Source organism: Myxocyprinus asiaticus, chromosome 27 (assembly GCF_019703515.2).
Source record: "Myxocyprinus asiaticus isolate MX2 ecotype Aquarium Trade chromosome 27, UBuf_Myxa_2, whole genome shotgun sequence".
Taxonomy (NCBI): Eukaryota; Metazoa; Chordata; class Actinopteri; order Cypriniformes; family Catostomidae; genus Myxocyprinus; species Myxocyprinus asiaticus.
In genome coordinates, this window is record NC_059370.1 from 4,105,219 (window position 1) to 4,132,139 (window position 26,921).

At 41.2% G+C, this 26,921-nt stretch overlaps 1 protein-coding gene across 3 annotated transcripts in view; it reads right to left on the minus strand.

Annotated features, from left to right (window-relative positions):
- The window catches only part of trpc3 (transient receptor potential cation channel, subfamily C, member 3), a 107,241-nt gene that overhangs the window by 39,984 nt on the left and 40,336 nt on the right, over positions 1-26,921 (minus strand). For all 3 annotated transcript variants that reach the window (XM_051658547.1, XM_051658545.1, XM_051658548.1), the window contains 2 exons: positions 15,687-15,851; positions 6,542-6,758 (listed from right to left, as the gene is read on the minus strand). In XM_051658547.1, coding sequence (XP_051514507.1) covers positions 6,542-6,758; positions 15,687-15,851 — 382 coding nt within the window. The remainder of the gene's footprint in view (positions 1-6,541; positions 6,759-15,686; positions 15,852-26,921) is intronic.

Below are 26,921 nucleotides of genomic sequence, written 5' to 3' on the forward strand. Positions count from 1 at the left end.
AAAAAGCCATACAAATCTTTGAGATCAGCAAGACGACCTTGTGTTTAAAGAATAAGGTCAGGGGTTCGTTTAGGAGTTCATGTCAAGCATTCAACCATCACCAAACTGTAATGAACCTTCCCACCAACACTTTCCCAATGTTACACATGTGTGAGCACCATAATCACGACTGACCATTTCATTCTCACAACAGTGATGGTGGATACATCTGCACCTTGACACAAACAAACACATGAAGGAAACAACTCACCTCTAAACCCAGTTTAATTTCCTGCTTCATGAAACAACCCTAATGTGTTCCTTTCTGTGCTGGATTGCTTGAACTTGCAAGCAGTAATCAACCACGGCTTTGTTCGACTGACTACTGGGTGAACAAAGGCAAAGTCGTAAAAGTCATATTTTATTTATAAAGAGAAACGTGTGTGAATATTACAACAACAACAACAACAACAAAAAAGATCAGTAGCTTGGGACAATACCTCAGGGCCTCTGAAGACCACCTCCATATGATTTTGCAAATTCATTGCAAGGCCCTTAATGTTCCTTCACTAATGTGTTACAAAAGATTTTCTTGCATCAAATTTAATGAGGTGACATGCAGTCAGTGTAGGTGAACTCACTGAACCACAAACAAGATGGAAAAATGTTCTAAATCTAATCCAATCTCCAGTTACACCTCTCAATGATTCATTGCCTGCAAATAGCCTTGCATTACAAGATCTGTTTCAGCCATTCAAATGCGACATTGATTAATGAACATGCCATAGACTCAAATGACTCAAAGCCATATGCTGAACGGCAGAGTTTGTTTGCTTGTGTTTTGAGAAGTGTTCTTGAAGTGAACCTGGAGCATGTGTTGAGGAAATGCTTTCCCAAGCTATAAACCACTGGTAATTTAAAGCAGTTAAGCTACAGTCAGTCAAACTTACTCATTAAAACAAAAAACAAAAGAAATTGTTAGACAAGCTACTAAGAACAAAATAGCCTGAATACATTTATGATATTCAAGGGGGCAATATCTTCTTGAATACTCAGCTGGTGGTGAATATTTAACAGATGGTATAGACTTATTTTGCAAGCAGATCAGTATTCATCAGGTATAGAAAAACAATAAGGATGTTAATTAGGGTGACAATATTTATCTAATGAAACTAAAACACTCTAATAAACTACTCTAATTTATACAACTGGGTCAAAAACATAGTGACGGACATCAGCATAACTAATTATTTTGCTATAATATTTTGCATTCCACACAGGGATTCAAATTGGTGATTTTTGTTTTCCTAACCGGTTCATTAAAATGGATCTTCTGAATGAACCTATTCACTTAAATAAATCAGACTTTGCTACGCTTCAATAGAGAGAGAGCTTAGGAGAGCATATTAGATATTCTCATCATCTATACCATCCCGCCGTGCTACTGATTGCACACACATCTCGCACTACTAACTAATAGGGTGGAAAAGCGCACACACAAACACCCCTTCGTATTGAAAAATAGGAAGGAAGGAGAAACCAAGGGGTTCAAAGTCAACAATGACACTAGCCATCCGGTAGTGAAACACTGAGTACAAATACATACAGTTGCAATCGAAATTATTCAACCCCCCCCCAAGACAGTAAGGATTTACAAAGGTAAGCTTTTCTGATGACCCAGAATTTTTAAACTTTACATCTATATCAGTTGAGTGACACATTCAAAGTCTTAGTGTGAATATATAACCTAATATTTCTAAATAGCAGGATTTTTTTAAAAATACAGCCATGTCATAATTATTCAACCCCTACTGCATGTAGCTGTTTCTTAAATATATAAGGCTACACAAGTAATTGTTTTAAAACAAAATTAAGTCATCAATCTGCAATGGCACTTATTTAAGTTTTAAAATTGAAGTTTAGCGTTGTAAGCAAAAATGTATTTCTATGCAAAAAAATGCAATTAAAAATAAGCTGTCTCAAAAGCTAATAGAGGAGATTATTTCATTACTATGTGACTGACACCATGGATTCTTTCAGGTATCAGGCCATTTTGGTATGAAAAATGTGATGCCTTCAGTGTGTAAATTGAAGCTCGGTGATCACTGGACTTTCCAGCAAGACAGTAACACCAAGGATACATCCAAGTTGTCAAAAATCTGGTTCAAGGATAGGTCGTGGAATGTCCTTAAATGGCCCTTTCAGTCCATCATTAAAATCCCATTGCAAACCTTTGTTGGGATTTCAAGGAAGCAGTGGCAGCACAGAAACCAAAGAATGTCAATGAGCTGGAAGCTTTTGCTCATGAGAAATGTGTAAAAATTTTAATAGAGAGGTGTCCGAAGCCTGAGAACACTTACCTGAAACATTTATTTGCTGTTATTAAGGATAAAGGATGCTCCACAAATGATTGACTTTGGGGGTTGAATATTTTTGACATGACATTTGTGGAGAGAATTAGTTATTTTTTATTTTAAAATTTGGGTAAACTGAACTCTTTGTTCTCAAAATCACTCAAATGTGAATTAAAATCTTACTTTGACTGTTTACTGAGGTTTTAGTTGATGTGTTTTAATTCACATCACCAGAATGTATTGCTGGTCAGGGGGGTTGAATAATTTTGATTGCAACTGTTCATAAATGTATGATATACAACCACACTCATAGTGGGTAAAGCAGTAATGGCCACAAACCAATAATGCAAAAAGAATGGCTCTAGCCAACCGTGTACACAAGAAAATCAACTCTCCTTCACAGCTCAAGACTTGGGAAGAGAAAGAAAAAGCTTCCCAGTTATAGAACCTGGCAAAAGTGTTAGGAGAAGCCCAGCCTGTTGCCAGAAAAATGTCCTGTTAGGACACCCCATTCGCCCAAGCCCAGGCGGAAGCCATGCCCCTGGTAAAATGGGCCTTTATCCCTTTGGGACTTTGTACACCTTGCGAATCGTATGCAAGTACAATAGCGTCAACAATCGAGTGAGAAAGTCTATGCTTGGACACGGCCAAACCTTTGAACGGCCTTCAAAGCAAACAAAGAGCTGCTCCGTCAGTATAAACTGACTCATTCAATCTACGTACATACATATCGCCTTACAGGGCAGAGCATGTGCAATTTCTGTGCCTTGTCCGATTCAAAAGGAGCAGGAGAAAAAGCATTTAAAGTTACCACTTGAGCCCTAAAGTGAATAGTCAGAACTTTAACATGAACACACCTAGCCTCAAGCACAGTCTTAGGCAAGTCAGGTCCAAATTCCAGACAAGAATCATGGGCCGAAAAGAGCCTGAAGAACCCCCACACAATTTACAGAAGCCAAAGCGAGTAACAGCATGGTCTTCAAGGAGAGTGTGCGCAAGCTCACTGCCTCAAGTGGCTCAAAGGGTAACCCGTGAGCATGTTCAGCACAAGCGCTATGTCTCAGATTGCAACAGCAGTGGGACAAGAGAGTCTTAGCCACATCACTCCATGCAATAGGTTAATAATCAAAGGGTGCTTGCTCACAGATAAAATGCCCAATACTGCATAATTCATTGCAATGGCAGTGACGTAGACTTGGATGGAGGAAGTCCTGCATCCGACCGCTCTTGTTAGAAATGCAGTACCCTATGCACAGGGCAACACACCGGGTCCTCAGCACAAGAGGAGCACCAGTCGGCGAAAACTCGCCAATTCAAGGCACATGGCCATCTCATCGAGGGGCCCTAATCTGTAATAAGATGTCAAGCACCAGCTGCAACAACCCGACTGCATCAAACAGGCCCCCGTTCAGGGGCCAGAAATGCAGTCTTTACAGCTCTGGTTGAAGATTCCAAATCGAGCCTCTTGCTTGTGAGAGCAAATCCCTCCTCAGAGGACTCTTCCACAGGGGGCATCCAATAGATCCACCAGCTCCGGAAACCAAGGATGACTGGGCCACTCCGGTGCAACCAACAGCACGGTCTCCCTGGATTTTGCACAACAATTGGTGCAACAAATGAACAGAAGGGAATGCATGTTTGCGTTTCGCTCGCCATTTATGAGCGAAATTCTCTGAGAGCTAGGAAGACTGTAAGCAGTTCCACGCGATCTATATGCCACGGTACTCTCGCACCTGTCCAGGGGCTGAAGGCCCGACAACCATTGCACAGGGCTCCCTAGCCAGCATCCATCTTGACAAATTTGTGCCTGACCACCTGGCCGAGCGCAACACCCTTCTAATAAAACGCAGCCATTTTTCAAATCACTAGTGCGGCTAGACAGCGGCATGTCACTTAAAGACATAAGCGACCATGTCATCCTCAAACTCTCCATGCTCTATATCCCATCCTCGTGCGGTCCCTCGGGAGCCACAGAATGAGTATGGCAGAAGGGGAGGGGCAGCGGCTTTCAGAACGAAAGTGCCAAGAGCCAAGTTTTTTTTTAATGCAATCAATCTTAATGAGTGATGTTTTCGCATGGGCATTAACAGCTTCGTACTGAATAGATGAAGCCCCTTGATATGAAAGAGAGGAGGCATGGAAGGCTGGGCCAATGACAAATCCTTCTTGAATCTCTGCACCCTATTTCTGTCCTCACGCACCTCCCTTGTGTGGTTCCAAATTAATATAGCAGAAGAAGACAGGCGTGGCATAAGCTTCCAGAACGAAAGCGAGCAGAGATCAAAGTGTCTTGAGTTTTATGTATTTACAGTGAACGCAGTTAGACTTAATGAGCGCCGCTTAAATTAAAGAGCGCTTGTGCCTGACAGACAGAGGGATATATCGCTCTTTTTTTATGTGCTTTTGGAAACAATTGCAAAACGTCATCTTTATAAAGATGTCGTTATTCAAAATGCTTTTTTAGTTTCTTTTCCAGAAAGAAACACACACAATACAACACAATGCACAATATAAACACTGAAGTGTTAATAGGATATGCTGTTCGTTGGAGCACTTGCAGGGAGGTAAAACAATCCACTCGCTGTTAAGGTGTGCATATTCAACGACGAAACGAAAATTTGGACATTCAGAGCATGAGAGATGTTATCACGACCCAGAAGAAGAAAATTCTGATGAAATGCCAGTGTGCTCAGGATTACATGCCCGCGATGACGTGTGCATCAGGGGAGAAGTGGCAAGCACCATCTGCCAATAGGTTGAAATAAACGATTCCTTAATATTTAGTGTTGGGAACTTTAATTAATTGTAGTGAGTCGGTTCTTATGGATGGTTCACGCAAATAAACTAGTTCACATAAATGATTCACTGATTACTACACAGTCTTAAAGGGACTCTACCTTTTTTTATTCTAAATATTTAGTTAATTGCTGCTGTTTATCACTATATTTTAATTAAGTTTTCAAGTTTATTAGTGTATATTAAGTATGAATTTATCTTCAGTTTAATAATGTCACCTTATTTGTTTAACCCTTACAAAAATTAACCTTGGTTTTTTATAGTAATATTGTAGGAACCGAGACTGTAGGTACAAGTAATTATGGTTTTACTACAGTATTACTGTAGTATCCATATAGTATCATTGTTCATTTTCATAAAGGAATGTCACCCTTATGAAATTTATAAATATCAGATGACATTTTTGAATTCTGCAACCAGAACGTCTGATTACGGAATTAAATAATATCATCCAATTGTTATAGTTTTATAACAATAAATATATTATCCATATATAAATATACAAACTATACATATATATATATATATATATATATATATATATATGTATATATATGTATATATATACATACATACATACATACATACACACACACACACACACACACACACAGAGAGTACTGTACAAACATTTAGGCAGTTGTGAAAAATGTTGTAAAGTAACGATGTTTCATACAAAGTGCAGTCGACATAAAAAAATTATAATAAAAAACCCTATGCCTTTTAAACAGCACCAATTCTGCTAAGTACACTTGCTCACAGTTTTTCAAGGTTGTTGGTATCTAGGAAAACTTGCCACAGCTATTAGGCTGTCTTAATTGCTTCTGTCTTCATGTAATCCCAGTGTGATTCAGTGATGCTGAGATCTGGATTCTGTAGGGGTTATACCATCTGTTGTAGGGCTTCTTGATCTTCTACTATTCTATTCTATTTGCAAAAGGAATGTTTGGAAATCTAAAACTGATATTTCCTATTGACAAACTAAACCAGAAGATGTAAAATAACCATCTTAAAACAAAAATGTTTTTGTGAAACATCTAATGTGCCTATGAATTTTGCACAGTACTGTATGTATATAGATATATAGATAGACTCAAAATTACTGAAATGTCTCAGTCCCACACTACCAAACCTTTAGCAAAATTATGCTAAATTACCATTTGTGCAATGGAATACTGTTGAAATCATACAGCATTGCCAGAATGTTTGACCAATACATTTTCATTACTTTTCCAGTCATTTGTGACTACTGTATATTGTAACTATAAGTATTAAAAAAACAAAAACAAAAACATTTTCATTCATGAAGATTTCAGTCATGAGAAGCACTTTTTTAACAGGGGTTTTCCATGAATGCGGGAACACTATCAATTATAACTATAACTCTCACCAAGAGTAAAAAAGTGCATTACCTGCGACCCAGACCATGATCAGTATTTCTGTCCATGTGAAGCGTGTGGTCTTGACTCTAAAGATCTGAAGTGGATAGTCAGTTACGGTCACGTTTGGAAGAGTAGTGATGCCTTCAAACCTGTCGGACGCGTTGAACACCAGCAGACACAGGAAGATGATGAACGAAGCCGCATGGGCAACAAACTTCATAAAAGGACTCCGCAGTACTTTACCAAGCTGAGAATACATGGAAAACATTGGTTTGTCAAAGACTCCATAGTTTTACAAGAATCTTGAAGTAAATATGAGAGATAAGCAGCGAAATAGACTTTTTAGAGTATTATCAAAGTTAGTATAAGAAATCTATATATTCAGAGTTCTCGCAATGCAGTACTACTAACTGCACCAAAGAGAACTTGGAAGATCCCATTATACAGAAAAGAAATATAACTGCACAACTCAAATGTATTCTGATATTAATAAGTAAGCTTTCATTTTAAGTTGTGCAGCTATATTTGTCTGCATAAATTTATGCCATAACTTGCATCTCAAAATGAATGGCGAGCATTTACTTTAGTGTCTTTTCATTGGAAGATCCCATTAACATATTCCATAACTGCAGATAAATACTGTGTAATATTCTAAAAATCTGTAAAAAGCACTTTCACAGAATGACTTCCATTATTTTATCAAAGTTATCAAGCGTAGAATTGCCTTTTTCTCCAAAATGTCTAGCATTGTCAAGACAACATTGTTGTCAGTATATAAAGATCTACATTCAGAGTGTTGTTCGATGTTTCAACAGGTAATACTGATCATGAAATGAATTATTAGATGTTTGCTTCCAAATGAATTCCAAATAAATGAGCCCTTAAAAGTATCAATATTCACTGTATTTTTGCAACAAATAATGGCATGCCAGTTTGCATGAGAATTTAGGATAATGTCCATCACTGTGTTTGCAAAAACACTGCAGTGATGCAGAGACAGATATATTACTGCACCAGCTGCCATACTTCCACTCTACTGTCAGTGAACGTCATGGTTACTTGTGTAACCACCATTCCCTGATGGAGGGAACGAGACATTGTGTCGATGTAGTGACACTAGGGGTCACTCTTGGGACCCTGAGACACCTCTGGTCTTTGATAAAAGGCCAATGAAAATTGGCGAGTGGTATTATCTGGATTATCCGACTATTATCCGGGGGATTATCCGACTGGGCCGCCAGGTCTAGTCAGGGGGTGTCCCTCCCAAGGGAAAGACACTGCGGAGACCACACCTCGCCCAAAGAGGGGGGGTGGTATTTAAGTGGAAAAATACATCACATGGTCTTGCCGACCATGTGGAGAGTCTTCAAGGTAGATCCTACCCAACGGGGGAGGAGTTACTACAAACATGGAGACTGGGGCAGAGGGGCTCTGCCAAAGGAAGACGCAGTTTGCCAGTAGGGAAACGAACTAGCGGAAGATATAGATCGCATGGGGTTAGCCTTACAGGGAACCGCCACATGCGGAGCACCTACCCCAGAACCGGGCTCAAAGTTAGCGCGTGTACTGGGCCGGCAGCGAGTCTCTCCGAAAACTCGACTGCCACAGGGCTCGGAGGAAGTCAACCAGGGAACATAGTTTGTGAACACTACTGGGAATTAATGGCGCACATCTTCAGCTCAAAAGAGGTGGAAGGCGCTATGTGTAAGCGATAAAAGAGGTGGAGGGCTTATCCGCTTGTATTGTGTGCCACTACCTGGGACGAAACCAGTTCCACCCGGAGGTTGTAGAACCTTGCAAAGGTGTTGGGTGTTGCCCATCCTGCTATTCTGCAAATGTCTGTTAAAGGAGGCTGCTACACCCCTGGTAGAATGGGCTCGTAGCCCTACCGGGGGCGGCATGTCCTGGGCGTGATATGCCATAGCTATGGCATCAATGAGCCAGTGGGCGATCCTCTGCTTGGAGACAGCGCTTCCTTTCCGCTGTGCACCAAAGCAGACAAAGAGCTGCTCAGAGATCCTAAAGCTCTATGTGCGATCCAAATAGATGCGTAAAGCACGCACTGGACACAGTAACAACAGGGCTGGGTCTGCCTCCTCCTGGGGCAGCGCTTGCAGGTTCACCACCTGGTCCCTAAAAGGGGTGGTGGGAACCTTGGGCACATAGCCCGGTCGGGGTCTCAGGATCACGTGAGAGTAGCCCGGACCAAACTCCAGGCATGTTTCACTGACAGAGAACACTTGCAGGTCTCCTACTCTCTTGATGGAAGTGAGTGCAGTCAGGAGGGCAGTCTTCAAGGAGAGTGCTTTAAGCTCAGCTGACTGCAAAGGCTCAAAGGGGGCTCTCTGTAGACCCTGAAGAACTACAGAGAGGTCCCATGAGGGAACGAGGCGCGGTCTGGAGGGATTCAGCCTCCTGGCACCTCTCAGGAACCTGATGATCAGGTCGTGCTTCCCTAAGGACTTACCGTCGACTGCATCTTGGTGTGCTGCTATGGCGGCAACGTACACCTTCAAGGTGGAAGGGGACAGCCTCCCTTCCAACCTCTCCTGCAGGAAGGAAAGCACTGATCCGACTGCGCATCTCTGGGGGTCTTCCCGTCAGGAAGAACACCACTTAGTGAACAGACGCCACTTAAAGGCATGCAGGCACCTCGTAGAGGGGGCCCTAGCCTGAGTGATCGTGTCTATCACTGCGGGTGGTAGACCGCTTAGGTCTTCCACGTCCCATCCAGGGGCCAGATATAGAGATTCCAGAGGTCTGGTCGCTGGTGCCAGATGGTGCCTTGTCCCTGAGAAAGAAGGTCCTTCCTCGGGGGAATTCGCCGGGGGGGCTGTCGCGAGGAGCGTGAGGTCCAAGAACCATGTGTGGGTGGGCCAGTAGGGTGCTACCAGGATGACCTGCTCCTCGTCCTCCCTGACCTTGCACAGGGTCTGTGCAAGTAGGCTCACTGGGGGAAACGCATATTTGCGCAGGCCAGGGGGCCAGCTGTGTGCCAGCACGTCTATGCCGAGGGGGGCCTCGGTCAGGGCGTACCAGAGCGGGCAGTGGGAGGACTCTTGGGAGGCGAACAGGTCCACCTGTGCCTGTCCGAATCGACTCCCAATCAGCTGGACCACCTGAGGGTGGAGTCTCCACTCTCCCCTGAGGGTAACCTGCCATGACAGCGCATCCTCTGTAGTGTTGAGGTGGCTCGCAGCGACTCGAAGTGCTGCTGACTCCAGAGGAGGAGATGGCAGGCGAGTTGTGACATACAACGAGAGCACAGACCGCCTTGGTGGTTGACACATGCTACCGTTGCTGTGTTGTCTGTCCGAACTAACAAGTGCTTGCCCTGGATCAACGGCCGAAACCTCCGCAGGGCAAGCAGAATTGCCAACAAATCGAGGCAGTTGATGTGCCAATGCAGTCGCGGGCCCATCCACAGGCTGGCGGCTGCATGCCCATTGCAAACAGCGCCCCAGCCCATTTTGGAGGCATCTGTCATGACCATGATGCGCCTGGAGACCTGCTCTAGGGGAACACCTGCCCGTAGAAACGAGAGGTCAGTCCAAGGGCTGAAAAGATGGTGACAGACCGGCGTGATGACCACACGATGTATCCCGCGGCGCCATGCCCATCTCGGGAAATGAGTCTGAAGCCAGTGCTGAAGCGGTCTCATATGCATCAACCCGAGCGGGGTGGCTACCGCTGATGATGCAATATGCCCAAGGAGCCTCTGAAAAAGTTACAGTGGAACCGCTGTTTTCTGTTTGAATGCCTTCAAACAGGCCAGCACTGACTGGGCACGCTTGTTCTTGAGGCATGCTGTCAAAGAGACTGAGTCCAACTCCAAACTGAGGAAAGTGATGCTCTGAACCGGGAGGAGCTTGCTCTTTTCCCAGTTGACCCGAAGCCCTAGTCGGCTGAGGTGTGAGAGCACCAAGTCCCTGTGTGCGCACAACATGTCCCGAGAGTGAGCTAGGATTAGCCAGTCGTCGAGATAGTTGAGAATGCGAATGCACACTTCCCTTAACGGGGCAAGGGCTGCCTCTGCGACCTTCGTGAAGATGCGAGGAGATAGGGACAGGCTGAAAGGAAGGACCTTGTACTGATACGCCTGACCCTCGAATGCACTTGGGCGGGTGCCTGGCGAACTGAATCACGTAGCCGAGTCGGACGGTCCGGATCAGCCATCGCGACGGATTGGAAAGCGCAAGCCACGCATCCAAGTTCCGCGCAAGGGGGACCAAGGGGACAACGTCGTCGGACGTACCGGCAAGCGCGGCGGGACGGAGCTCGAGGTGCCACACCACGTCGTGGCCGTGCTGAGTCTAGGGACATCGAAGCACTTACCTGGCTCCTTGTGACCACCCCCGCAACAGCCTGGGACAGGGGAGGAAGAGGCCTGTCCTCGTAACCCGTGGAGACTGCCACATCGGGGGTGGCTGTGTGCCACAGCTGGGTATTCAGGGCAGGAAGACCACCGCTGGAGCGCCAATCCTGCAAGGAAAAACCCGTGGACGGTAGTCGTGATGAAGACCATGCACACTGGGTATGTGACCCAGGGAAGAAGGAAACCGCTCCTTTGCTGAACTGTTGGGTACCGCAGCCACTTGGGCATGTGGCGAAATCAAACAAAAAGGAAACAAAAGACTCTCCACCCGGCCCTCCACCGGGGGATGGAGTGGTCTTCTTACCAGCTCCAGGTGAGTGGGTTTCTTCGTGCCTGGGTCGCCTGTCTCAGGGGCGCTTTGATGACCTCCGTGGGTTCTTAGCGGCCGACTGTGAGACGGGTGGCGTCTGCTTCCTGCGGTGGGCTCCACACCGGGGCCGGGCCAAAAGGGCGGGCTGCGGCGGAGTCGGTGCAGTCACCACAGGGGGACACCCTTGGCGATGAGCAGACAGGGTGCGGGATCTTGAGCCGCACCGGGGCAGGATATGCCGGATAGCCTCCGTCTGCTGCTTCACCGCCGAGAACTGCTGGGCAAAGTCCTCGACGGTGTCGCCGAATAGGCCAGCCTGGGAAATGGGGGCAGCAAGGAACCGTGTCTTGTTGGCCTCACCGATCTTGACCAGGTTGAGCCAAAGCTGGCGCTCCTGGACCACTAATGTGGCCATCGTCTGCCCGAGAGACCGCGCCGTGACCTTCGTTGCTCGGAGAGCGAGGTCGGTCGCCAGGCGCAGTTCCAGCATCAAATCTGGGGTGGGACTACCCTCGTGCAGTTCTTTTAATGCCTTGGCTTGGTGGACCTACAGGAGAGCCATGGCATGCAGGGCAGAGGCGGCTTGTCCAGCAGCGCTGTAGGCTTTAGCCATCAGGGATGACATGAACCTACAGGGCTTGGACGGGAGCTTAGGGCGTCCGCGCCAGGTGGCAGCGCTCTGCGGGCATAGGTGCACCGCGAGCGCCTTATCCACCAGGGGGAATCAGCGTATAGCCTCTGGCCGCCCCACCATCGAGGGTAGTGAGGGCAGGGGAACTGAGGAATCGGGGCCGGACAGTAAAAGGTGCCCCCCATGATTTCGACAGCTCCTTTTGCACTTCCGGGAAGAAAGGTACTGGAGCGGGGCGTGGCTGCTTTGAGTGGCGCCGCAAGCCCAGGAACCAATCATTGAGCCGCAAGTGTTCAGGGGAGAGCGGAGGGTTCCACTCTAACACGACGCTCGCGGCTGCCCGGGAAAGCATGTTCATCATTTCTGCATCAGCCTGTGACTGGGCAATCGTACCTGAGGGGGGGAGACCAACTGAGGGTTCTGCATCCGACTGGACAAGCCCGCTCTCTGATGCAGCGCTTGAGAGCTCATCATCTTCGCGGGCACCGAACAAGAGGCCAGACTCGTCGTGAGATGAGCCGGCGGACTCATCTGGAAGCCCAACTGGGGCAGACGAGCGTGCTGGGGAATGGGAGGTCCGCGGGGGGATACCCGGCGGAGACGATCCCATTGGGGTCCCCAAATCGCCCCCAGTGCTAGCCGCGCTGGCCTCATACCCGTAGGTAGAAAGACCGAGGCGGGGAGCCGCTGGGGTGGCTTGCTTTCTTACGAAAGCAAGCCATGACCGCAACGTTGCCATGGTCATTCTTGAAGTGAGAACATGAACCATCCACGAACGCTGCTTCTGTGTGGGTCATGCCCAGACATGAAAGACAGCGATCATGACCATCTGAAGTTGAGAGATAAAGACCGCAACTAGGAATAACACACAATCGGAAAGGCATCTTTAAAAAGACGCGTCTTTAAAAAGACGTTCTGTGTTTGCCGCTCTTTTAGAGAAATATACTCTTTTAGAGAAATAAACGCTTTCAGAAAATATACTCTCTTTTTTCTGCCGAAGCGCCCAGGGGCGTTCTCTGCAGTGCACCAGTGCAGAGGAGGGAGAAGCCACTGAAATGCGCCATCAGATCCAGCAGAGGTGAATGAACAGCAGTAATTCAGCTCAGTGAGCATGACCGTTCGGCTCCGAAGAGAAAATCTGAATGAGTGGTTGCATACCAGCTCCTTTTATACCCATATGTCCGGGGGAATGGCATGCAAATACCACTCGCCAATTTTCATTGGCCTTTTATCAAAGACCAGAGGTGTCTCGGGCTCCCAAGAGTGACCCCTAGTGTCATTACATCGACACAACGTCGAGTGAGTGACAGATAGGGAACTATTGCAACAGATATCCATGACACTAATCACACAAATAAACCTACACTAGGGATGTGCAGTGAAGCCATTATCTCTATCTGTATCTGTGTCTATCACAAAATTAGTTGTATCTGTATTTGGATAGAACTGGATGTGGGTGTAGCTTTAACCGGAAGTGCATTAAACCTAAATGAAACACTCATTTTTAAATGTAACTCTATTACAGTTATAGTTTCTATAAATAAAATATGCATTGTATATACCATTCATAACAACAGCCTAATCATAATAATTATTATTATTGTTGTTGTTGTTGTTGTTTTTATTATTATTATTATTATTATTATTATGCTATTATAATTAAATTATTATTTATTTATTTTTTTCTTACCAGATGAAGCTGAATATGTAGGCTACATTGACTTTGGAATATGTTGTTAACTGTGCACAGCAAAATCCCCAGTGTTAAATGTACACTTCTGGTGTTTATACGGTTCTCACTTGCTGGTGTTAAAAACTAACACTGAAGCAGTGTTGAATCTACAGCAAATAATTAAATAAAGTAGATACACTCTCTGAGTGATGATTGATCATTAGTGATGACACCTGATGTTAACAAGCAGAGTCTACTGAAGGAAAGAGAAACAACAAGAACAAGAAAACAAGAGAACAAACCAGCACACACCACAACAATTAAATCTGTCTTACAGCCACACAACATTAGATGTACATCAACTGCAAATGAAATATGTTATTAGACAACAATCTTTCAATATGTTGAGTGAGGATGTTTGTTTTATATGTCTGCAAAAGTTATTTACTGAGAATTAATAGAGGTTTGTCTCTATTTAGTGTTGCTGATCTCATTTTGATTATCATCATTATAAATAAAATCTTATGAATTTCAGAAATACTATAGAAAAACATTAATAAAAGAGTGAATTCAATACTATAATAAGGTAACAAGAATCTGTCTCTAAGGATAACATATATGTTGTCAATGATACACACAGACATCAAGACTCAGCATACAAAACTCATCAATGATGACAATCAACAACCTCAATTTCAGATTCATGCCGCAATGCATTATGGGCACCCAGCATGCATTGTGACATGGATCTAAAAATGAGTTTGTTGATTGTCACCACTGATGAGTTTTGTACGCAGAGTGTTGATGTCTGTATGACTAATTGTGGAAAGCTTTTATTTTTTTCCTTTATAAGCAGCTGTTGCATCTGGCAGTATCTACTGAACTTGACAAATATTTATTGCTATGAATAATGTTACTTAAAGTTTATTTACAATGAGCATCCATCAAATGGAATTATTACATCACACTTCAAACTGACCCTTCTCAAAATAAGAAAAACTTGCTTTCAGCTAATTGTATTCTCTCTCATCACAGTACAAATACACTTGTTTTGTTGAAATCTTATTGCACTGATTAAAAGAGAATTTGATAATATAGAATAAGGGTGAAATGCCTAACCAAAGATAACACTAATCACCATAATGATCCTATCATAGCTATTCATCTGAATAGATGAACACTCTATGGAGCATTTAAACCTTTCTGGAGCATTTTAACTTTTTTAGAATAAAGTCTTAACCAGATAATTACCTTAATCGATGATATGTATATAAATGTGGTCAATTTTAAGAGATGGACAGACGAGCTCTGTTGTGAAATCATCACTTCAGGTTAGGAATTCAACATAACACTCAGGTTGGTTTATAAATGCATGCATGGAAATCATTGCCTGTGTATCATGTTAAACATGATAGCTCCACACCTCCACAATAAACAGAGATTGCAAACGAAGTTAAGACCGTGGCCATCAGATTTAAAACCACACCGTGTGCATTTTCATTCATTACACTTATACACTTTATTTATTTTAAATAAAATAAAAATAAAAAAATAAAAATCCTATTTTATTTACTTTTTTATTTTTTATTTTTTTTGGGTGGGGGGGGGGGGGGGCATTAAGACTTTTTGCACTGTAAATTATTTTCACAGAATTAATTTAAGGATTGTTTTACAGGCTTGTGCTTAAATGATTGAAATGAGTTTTGTAGACAAATGTAAGTTGTGTCTACTTATGAATTTCTTTACAAAACTTTCTCTTTTTTTATTGGATTTGGACCAGATGGATGAGAGAATGCCAAAGTGTCCAAAGCTTTTATCAAGACAAAGGATGGCTATTTTTGATGTAATATTTTTTGGTCAATACATAATTTCCATACTTTCATTTGTGTCATCTCACTGCATTTATGACTTAACTATTATTATAAAATGTGGAAAATACTATTAATAAAGAATGAGTTGTGTTCAAACCAAGCCTGGAACCACATATTGAGGATGGGAGAGGGAATGTAATACTTTAAGAATCAAGCATTGAAAAACCCATAAAGACTGACCACTAATCTGAAAATTGGAGGGGATGTGCCCCCCTCAATGTCTATGGTGATTGCAGCCCTTGTCCCAACTCCTTACTCATACCCAGACACATTCTTGACCATTTTCTTGAGAGTCACCCTTTTAAAATCAACTTACCTTACTGCATGGAGCAAACCAATACCCCACAGCAAGCAGGGGGAGTCCCAGCGCCACAACCAGAACTACCAGACACTTCACAGCAGTGGTTTGTTCCCGAAGACCAGACAGATTCTCATACCAGATCGTCAACAACTGTTGCTGACAGTTTGGATGAGCCACAAACTGAAGAGAGAAAGAGATTAATGGTCTCATTAAAATTTATAGACAAACACAAGTCTCAAGAGGACTCATGTAGTGTTTTAGTCATTTATTAGTGTTTGAGAAGAGGCGATGATTAAGATCTCTGAAGAGAAAGGACCTTCAAATCCAACTTAAACCAGAGCAATGTGGTAGCATTTTTGGAACATGTTAGCAGGTTTGAGGCACTTGTTAGCTGGTAAAGCTGCTAAAACAGCTTAAACCAGCTAAGACTAACATAAATATTGCCTTAATATCTTAAAACAATGGCCCCTAAATTGATCAAATTGAGTTGGTGTTTAAGGTTAAATGTTGAAAACATAACCCCTAAGTCTAATATGTCAAACAAAGATTTGTCAAGTTAAAATACTCAAAAATCTAATGCAAATAGTTGCCTCATTTTTTGGTTGTTGAGTAAAACCAGCATATTTTATTAAATTGCTAATTATAGAGCTTATTTTCTGCAAAAATAAAATAAATAAATGAATAAATAAAAATGAAAACCCCCTTATTCATTTCATTTCCGCAAAGTGTCTGCAAAGTATGTGCCAAAATAAAAAAATGGAATTAAATGCTCCAGTTTTTATTTGAACTTTACAGTGACAATGCATCGTCCCTGTCAATTAAAAACTTAAATGCAATTGATAATTGGACAATCCATTTTCACAGCAATCTTGAGGGCCAAACAGAGCTTTAAAGACATTATCACTATGAACTGTTGTAAAGAAAAGACCTATGCGATGATTCTTCATACAGTTTCAGCATATGTTCATTTTGAAACAACATGAACGTGAGGAATTCATATCATAATTTTTATTTCTGAATGAACTATTCCTTTAGGGCAGTGCCTGTACTAACTTCACACTACTTGTTAGGTGACGTAAAGAAATGTTCAGAGTTCACTACAAGTTAAGCTCAATCGACAGCATTTGTGGCATAATGTTGATTGCCACAAAAATTAATTTTGACGTGCCCCCCATTTTCTTAAAAAAAGCAAAAATCAAGGTTACAGTGAGACACTTACAATGGAAGTGAATGGGGGTCAATCTGTAAAAGTTAAAATACTCACTGATTCAAAAGTATAGCCACAAGACATAAAGGATATGAGTGTAAACATGATTTTAATGTGATAAAATCACTTACAGAACTTTTCTGTGTAAAGTTATAACCAATTTTACAATTTCATTACCATGACGATGTAATGTCAACAAACCCTAAAACAACTGTTAAAATTATGATTTAAACAACTTTACAGCTCAAATAATACATGAATTTAACAGAAGAATTAATGTAAGTGCTTTTATAAAATTATAAGCTTCACATTTCTGCGTTTAAACCCTCCAAAAATTGGCCCCATTCACTTCCATTGTAAGTGCCTCACTGAAACCTTGATTTTTGCATTTTTTTAAGAAAAGGAGGGAGGAGTTGAAAATAATTTTTGTGGTAATTAATATCATGCCACAAATGCTGTCAATTGAGCTCAACCTGTATAGAACTCGGAATATTGCTTTAAGGCTACATCCCACCTTTCTATTATTCCTCCCAATTGTCACCAGTATCCACCACATGTTTGAAAGGTGAAACATGTTTTCTGGGGCACAGATACACACACTGCCAGTGGAGAGCATGGATATAGAGTCAACCTCTCATGTGCTTCGTGTTCTGTATTAAGGTAGTAGGTTAATTAATATGAATCCTGAGGGAATAACAGGTGTTAATTTCACACTTGTCCTATAAACCCCTTCCTGCCTGATTTATAATGCTCAGAATAAATGACTTGATAATATATCCACATAATTATATGAAAGAATGTGAACTCAGGATGAGAGAACTATGAATAACAAACCACAATTCTATTACAGAGAGGGGAGAGAGAGAGAGAGAGAGAGAGAGAGAGAGAGAGAGGAAATGTGGGGCAGAGAACGAGAGGAAGAGGTGGTTGAAATGTCTTGGAATGGGTACAGTTAGTTGTAATGCAATCTGAAATCTAGCTAAACATTTATGTTTGTGTACATACTCATGGTAGTGGTAGAGTGCAATGGTGCTAAAGGCACCCCTTAAGGAAAATTCACTTTTATTTTGGTCGCAAAGTGTATCAAGATAGAAAGAAATACATTTATAGTTATTGCATTTTAAGAAAGCAACATATCTTGTGTGAAAAGTTGTATAGTATAAATTTCGTTTTTTTTTTAAAAAAAGTGGCGATAGTGTCTTTTACACCACACTTGGGGTGTCGTCGGACTGGGGTGGGATGCTGGGATGCGATAATCTGACATGGTGCAAGCTGGGAGGCGATCGTCTGTGTTCCGCGACTGCTATTGGGTCCTTGAATAATGTATACAGTAACGTGTGTGGAAGGGCAGCCGGCGGAGTCTCTGGTGCCCCCCCAAGGTAAGATGGTGCCCCCCTAGGGAATTGAAGCCCTATGCAGACTACGTAATATGCATGTAGGGAGCGCTGTTACTGGATATAGTGTATAGGGGCAATGTAGTTGTAGGGTAAAAGCTGTCAATATATGCAAATATATTTGAGAAAGCAATATGCTTTTTCTTAAGGAACAAATTAAGAAAATGCTTATTCAATATAAGCACTTCAGAAAAGTAGGCTTTAGCCCCATTGTACCCTAAAATGTTGAATCAAAATTCACTCAAAGATATTTGAAAAGGTGCATTGCCATGGCAGTAGATTATAACAATAATAATACGTTTTTTTTTATAGCACCTTTTAGAAATTTAGCACAAAGTGCTTCACAAAACACACAAACATTGTAAAACAAGCACATTTGGATGTTGGAACTGAGGAAGCAATTAAGTTAATCAATCATGTGGGCACAATAATTGGTTGATGCCAATGACCTCAAATATCAGCCTGGCCAATACATCAATCAATCACTATTATTTACACACTTGGAGAAAAAAAAAAAAAAGAAAAAAGAAAAACACGCCTTCAATAGACTGTCGCCATTAACTCTTAAAGCAGATGTTTTGTGATCATTACCATCAAATCAGACAGGATCAAACTAACGGCAAAGCACTCTGTCTAAATAACTGAGCCTATATAGTTTACATTTTTTCAGTATCAAAACATTTCTTTTTCCTCTCCTACACCCTCAGCGATGGCAATTGGTTGCTGAAGTCTGAATGTCTAAGAGAGCAGTGGTGTACAGTAAATGCTGAAGTGATAGTTTTGTGCTAAGATCATGATGGACAACTCCATAGCACAGCAAGAAAAAGCATGACAGGTACAGGAGAATGGAGGACTGAAGATTTATGAAAGCAAGGAAGAAGAATAATCTCCTCTTTGGATAGCTGAGCTGAGCCGAGCAGAAATGTTTGGATATTTGGCACTGCTACATTTACTGTGCTTCCTGAGCTCTGGATGGTTTTCATAAGGTCTGTTTCACACATCCTGCATCTACACTATATATTTTTATTTCAGCACCCTTATTAATGTGGGGTGGGTAGCCAGAGCAGCACAGAAGTTTCAGCACTGACCTCTGTGTTTCATGCTGAATTTAGCAAAAAATAGAGTGCCACGGTGCCTGATCGTTTATTCAGCAATCTTGGTAATGGAAGTATTTTTTCCCATTAATTTATGGCAGATGCTATTTGCACCCAGGCTAAATCTGCATGATCGGGCTGTCTTTGCGATGTGGTATGAGAAGATCAACTGATCCTCAAACACTACCGCAAGATTTCTGGTTGTCCTGGATGGCTGTTACCCTCAAGAGTTTTCAAGAGTTCTAAGCCATGAACCAAACCAACCAAGCTTTGAGAAGCATCACAACATTACAAACTTCAATTTAAAGCAAAACAGTATTTGATAATCAGACAAAAAGGTTCAATACTGTGTGTGTAGCATCCTTTCCCCTATGGAGAAAATGAAGGGATGTTTACTTACGGAACCAGACTATTGCATTCTATACATTGAACATGTGCTGTAAGCCTATATTCTAACACTATTCCATCCATTGTTTGAAAAAGATGTCAGTCGGGTTGCATGTCCATAATGAAATAGACAACATAAGCAGTTTATACAGTAGCTACACTTTGGTGTTTGGGTTGTGTGTAGATTAATTGCCATTAGGATGTACATGTGATTCACTTCATAATGTAAATTATTTCATAGTGACCAAGTTTATGATAGTTCTCAATGACCTACTCCTGGAAAAATTGGAATAGAAAAATATTCTAAATCGGAGCCTGTTAGCTGTGAGGTTATCTATATTCTAGTGTACTCTTATAAAGTTGACAAACCATTTGCAGATATACAGTATACATTTAAAATGTAGCTACAGTCTTTTTCTTCTGAATATTAAAAATGCATCAAAAATATTGATAACTCATCTTGCATTCAGGAAAGTATACAAGTTTTTGTCAAGTTACAAGTAAAGGGATTTTAAAAACAAACTCAATGTAATAATCCTGAAATCCCTTTATTTTTGGCATATAGCTGTAGCTCTATTACACAGCAGAAACGCAATTAGCATGAAAGCTACATGCACGTTGCAGTACTATTCTAACTGCAATTTTTGTGCCAGCACAAAACACAAGTGGGCATGGGTGGGAGTGTTTGCGCTATTGTAAGTGTATGCACGCAAAGTGTGGGTGTATTGAATGTTAATGAGGTGGTGCAAAGCGCATGCTGCTATTTTCCTGAGAAATAGGTCATTGCACTAAGACATTTGAAAACCACGTCTTAACTCGCAAAGCGCAAAGTTTAAACTTAGTTCCTGCATTTGCTGTTTGGAGATTCCACCAGCAGGTGGTAATAAATTTTAAGCTCAATCTCTGAAACTACAGTGGGATCACTGCTGTAGTATCTTTATGAAAAAAATATATATGAGATTGGTGTTAAACTATCTTTAGGTCGTTGTAATTTATTTAATTATTATTATTATTATTATGATGTTTATATTTACAATTGTAATTATGAAGGGGGCCTGGTAGCTCAGTGAGTACTAACGCTGACTGGAGCCGCGAGTTTGAATCCAGGGCATGCTGAGTGACTCCAGCCAGGTCTCCTAAGCAACCACATTGGCCCGGTTAATAGGGAGGGTACAGTCACATGGGGTAATCTCCTCGTGGTCACGATTAGTGGTTCTCACTCTTCAAACGGTGCACGTGGTGAGTTGTGCGTGGATCGCAGAGAGTATGGTCAATACAGTATTAGAAGCTATGTCCCAAACTCCACCATCTAGAGTATGATTTTTCAATGTGTAGCATTGTCTAAAATGAAACTAATGTTTTTAGTGTTTTTTACTACATGGAAGCATTTGCTGTTTTTCAGGTAAAGGAAGTCACTTTTTCAAGTGATGTGTTACCGCTAGTTTTAACATGCTAAACTCAACACTTATATCTCAAATGTACAGTACATATTCATGGTAAGTGATGGTGTTAATTCACATTTGCAATGTGCTGTCTTCAAAGAAGTTTTGCTAGTTGCCACATTCACCATTCATTGCAATTTTTATTTTGTCAGGCCTGCTAACTTTGCCCTTCTGCTATGGGCAGGCCACAACCACCTAGTGCATTAAAATTTTTTGGCTGAAGTAGTACATCGTCTGGATACTCATAGTACTCTTTTTCTTGTTACATTTTCAGTATGGACATATAGTACTTCTCACACTACTAACTCTACAAACTGGCGTAGAAAAGTGCATATGTAGCCTGCTGTATATTATGTTGGACATGGCTTCAGGGTCTCAGGCCATGTTCATTCTAATCCATTTTTGTTTGAAAACTCAGTTTCCGAATGCCTTTGTTTTCCAAAGTATGAGTGCGTTTTCGAAAGTCTCAGTTTTCTGTGAAGCAAAACGTTGCTCAAGTGTGGATGAGAGGCGTGAACTTACTAAAATCAATGTTTTTAAAAGAAAATGGATTTGTGTGGATGTGGACTCAGAAAGACCATCCACTGACTACTCATGGACAATCTGATGCAACGCATCCAGTGTAGACAGCATCATTGATTATAATAGGACCTATTTGCTTTTGATGCGACACGCATCCTGTGCGGACAGGGTGTTATTCTGGTCAAGAGCCACTCATTTAGCCACACAGGGGATTGAAAACTTTCCAGGATCCATCTGGCTGTTCTAATTTCTGAATGTTTTAGCCATTAAAGTGTAGATCCCCACCAGGCACAGCCGTGCTGTGTTCAGTGTGGAAAGACATATTGCTTGTTTCTGGAATCTTATCGCATCGTGGTTAGGACAAGGTGTATGTCTCACCATGTTTCTGTTATGAAGTGGGAATAAAACTAGCAAGCCAAGTCACATAGGGTATCGATTCACATTGATAGAGGTAAATAATTTTCATCTGCATTGCAAGCCCTCTGCATGGTTATGACTTTTAATTTAACAGGCTGCCAAGTAAGTGTACTCCTTAGTCATTTACTACGAAAAAATCTAAGTCATCATCAAATTTATCATCATACTACAGAAGGCTGACTGTAAACTAATTTCCTAACAAAACCTCAAGTCTCACTCTCCACATCCTCTTGGGGGGCATTTAGGGCTCTCCAAATCTCATCTTTAAATTGCACTTTGTCAGGGTCGCTGTGCACAGGCTGCTCATCACTGGGGCGTGTTGCTGTTAGCCTGATTAACACTTCATCGGATTATGTCCTTGAGCGGGGGGAGTGGAAGTGTCTGCCCGGTGATTAAGCAAAACTAAGTGGGCAAAGAGGATTAGTCACACTTACACAACAAACACAAGTGATTAATTGTGGCTCTCTTTATCTGCTACTCTCTTGCTGTCTTTGCTGTCGAGCTTGTCACTGAGTGACTCAAGCTCGTCTCCTTTGATGTTTTGAGATGGCAACTAGTTTGCGACGAGAAGTCTCAGATCTCATGTCAAACGGTCGTGTATTGTGCGCACTCCTGCGACATGCCAAGACTAGTCGCAGATGCTACGACAGATTTCAAACCAGCTAGATATCTAGACGTCTTGTTGTCAGGTGAGTGTGCTGTCCTGATGAAAGAGACCAACAATGATACAACAATGGTATTGGGTAGCAGGAGACAAAAATAATTAGAAAATAAAATAAATCATCACCCACGTCTCTCTAACCATTGTCTTTAATATTTTCAGCTGTTTTTCTTTTTTTCTTTGCAAATGAGCACAAAACGCAAAAATGGGTGCGAGCCATTTTTTTCAAATTGTTGAAAGAGTAGAGCAAGGTATTAGGTAGCAGGAGACAAAAATAATTGGGAAATAAAATAAAACATCACCCACATCTCCCTACCTTATTATCTTTATGGTGCAAATAAGCGAGAGAAAAAAAAACAGGTGCAAACCACTCTTTCATAATAGGAATAAACTGCACGAGTTTATGAATTAAGTTCTTTACTGTAAACAATGTGTTTTGGAGAATACGTTTGAAACAGGATGAAGCTAAAAATAGCTGTAACTGGTTTGAAACTGCTTTTAGATTCATCCACTTTAAACTAGGGCTGTCAATCATCAATTTGTTAAATTACATTTTTTTCAAATTCTAATTAGAAAAGTCTAATTAATAACATGGCGATTAATTAATCAAATTATTCACAATTAATCGCATACGTCATTGTTTGCTGAGAAAGGTCCCCCAAAAAAGATAGTTCATATAAATAATGCATAATAATTCCAATATTTATAAATATAATATTTAGAGCCTATAATAAATATATAGTATAATATGAATTGAAATGCAGTTTGAAATAAATTGCATTATTGTGGCAGATGAATAAAGCATTGATTAGACAATACAAAAAACTCTTAAGAAGTAAACATATTGCTTGTTTTATTCTCATTTCATTGAACAAGCCCACAGTTGACAGCAATCTGTTTTGCATTGAGTTCATCAATGTGTCCAGTTCTCACAGGATGCGTTCTTGCATTCCGCCTGCACTATTTTTAATCGCCACTCTATGTACATGTGGGTGCCTCAGATGGACACGTTTGGAGCATCTCACTGGTATTCAGCATCATGAATGGTGCATTTTTAGGATGCAGTGTCAAGTTAAAAGTAGTGGAACCTTTAAAAATCGTTTCTCAAGATTCCTGTATTCTGTTGAGCTTTCTCCTGAGTGAGCGGTTCTCATTCTGTGGCTAAGCTGCTTGTGAGGTTTGTTGAGGCACGCTGCCACCTATTGACATGGCTCGTAAAAACACATGTATTTCAAGCTTGAATTGCTTGTACGGTAGGAAAATACGTACGTTAACTCAACAGCACTACTTTAAACACATTCAGACATTGGGCCCTTAGTGCCACAGCAACGGAGCACCACATAATAAAACAAGAGTTTAAACTTTCTTGGTTACGAGGTGGATCTAAAGTGAAATACCGCATGAGAAACAAGACTGTGAGTCGCAGAGCCATGTAGTGTCATGTAGTGTGCGCTTGGCTTAAATCTCACAAAAACTGTCAAGAACATGTCTGGGTCATATTTCACCCCAAAATCAAAAGTGAGAAATAAGTAATTATTTTTTGCCTAAAGAATTTTATTATTTTTTCATTAGGATTTCTTTTTAATTGTAACATTTTCCTGACAATTAAGCACATTTTTTCCCACTACCTTAATGCAAATAAAATCTCATTATCATTACTGTAATAATAATATAGTAATGTAAAGTATTTATAAATCATGGTAGTATTTGTTGTCCTGCCACTAATATATGCTGATTTGAATAATTTAAATAAATAAATACATAAATAAATAACTGTATTACAGCCATTTTGAATTAAATTGTCATGACAGAAAAATTGTAAGACAGTAATGAGAATCTAGAGAAAATCATCAGTCCTATGATATGCCTGAGTTAAACATAGCAGAATAACCATTTAAATGCATGTAAAACGTGATGGCGCCTCCCGTTCGCCAATTTTTCCACAATTTTGGTGAGACCTCTGGGGCCAAGAATCAAATAGGTCCACAAAGTTTTGTTCCGATCGACCGTTGTTAACCTTGTCTAATAGCTGCTGAAATTTAATTGGTGGACATGTTTTTCAAGATATGAAACTGTCGTCAAAGACCTTGATGGCACCTTTGAAAAAGACACTACAAGCAAAATTTCAAGTTGATTGGACAAATGGTCCTCAGTTTGAGCCTTTACAGAAGTGTTTCAAATATAGTGAAAATATCTCATTCTATTCAAGAGTTATAGCCATTTAAGTAAAAGTGGCCAATGCGTTTACGTCATGCATGAGGCAGCGTGAACTGATTGCCCTCATGGATGCGCATTAAAGAGCGACCAAAAGCAAATAATTATAGTGACTTAAATATTGATCAGTTTCTCACCCAAAGCTATCATAATGCTTTAGAAGACATTAATTTAACCACTGGAGTAGTATAGAATACTTTTATTTTTACGATTGTCTGTGCTTTTTGGAGCTTTAAAATGCTGATCAGCATTCACTTGCATTGTATGGACCTACAGAGCTGAGATATTCTTATAAAACTCTTTGTGTTCTGCTGAAGAAAGAAAGTCATACACATCTGGAATGACATGAGGGTGAGAAAATGATGAGAGAATTTTCCTTTTTTTGGTGAACTAACCCTTTAAACCGATGCCATCCTAGCCGATTTTTTCTAGTCATTTTCAGGTGTGAGCTTCATTTACATAACACCGGCCAGGCAGAGGGAGATGAAGCATGCATTAGCATCTTCCAGCAGGAGATGTCAATCAATTGACCGTCGGGACACCCTGCTGAGTTAAAGGTTACAGCAACGGAAAAAAGGATCCAACATGACAGAAAAAATCATTCGGATGCCGAGGCGAGCTCTTGTGTTCTTTTCAAGTGAACAATGAGCTTCTTATTTTACTGAAGAACTAACAAGATGTCAAGCTGATCTGAACGTTTTCATTGCTCTCAGCTGCATATCATCAATGCTGATTGTAATCCATAGTGATTCTGTCACCAAGCATTTTTCTTGCGTTTTTCTCCTACACTAAATGACTACTGAAATCAGAAAGCGGAGACTCAGTGATCTGTTTTTATGAAATGTAATTTCTTTTCTCTTTACTCACTGCCTTTGTTCACACGCATTCTACGGCAAGCTTCGAGGGGATAAATACCCAATCACACACTTTCTCAAGGTAAAGTTACTCCATAAATCGCATTCAATATATATATATATATATATATATATATATATATATATATATATATATATATATTTTTTTTTTTTTTTTTTTTTTTACAATTGTTCATGCACACCCGGTACTTCTGTTGTTATTTCGGTGAGCTGCACGTGACAGGGATTAAGAGAGTCTGTCACCCCTCCACCATTCTTAATTGGCAAGTGTGTCATACCACCGACTAAAGAGAGTGAGTTCTCTTTAGAGAGGTTGGCAAGTGTAGTACCCTTGGCCAAAACCAAGTTGTTTTGCTAGTGTGACGCCGGATTTAGACAAGGTAAATGGTGTCCACAGAACAATCCATACACAATTAAATCAAAGCAGCTTGGGAAACATCAATCCTTTATTAATCCCAAACAATGTGTTTCAGGAGATGAGCCTTTCATAAACACAGACTAAATGTTCATTTTAGATATACAAATTAAAGAGGCTCTATTATGCTTTTTGTGCATGTAAAAGGTCTGCAAATTTACAAAGTCCACACCAAAGGGAGTTACTCTCTCCCAGAGAAAACACTGCTCCTGAACTGCATGAAATGCCTGGTTAGCAGTCCAGCCATTACTTCCGTGACATATCTACGTCACTATGTAATAGTGCATAATGCCTGCCTCAGGAATGTGCTGCTCAGGAAGTCTCGGGAGCTGAAACCCGATTATGGTAAGGTGCGTTACTTTTCCGACACACACTCTAAGCGGCTGACCAATCACAACAGACTGGACCAGCTGACCAATCAGAGCAAACTGGGCTTTTCGGAAAGGGGGGCTTTAAAGAGACAGGATCTACAACAGAATGTTTCAGACAGAGGGTAAAAAGAGGTGCTGCAGCAATATATACAATATGAGAAAAATAATGTGTTTTTTGAACATTAAAGCATGTAAACCTATTCTAGTAGACCCCCAACATTAAATCATGAACCTGTAAATGAGCATAATAT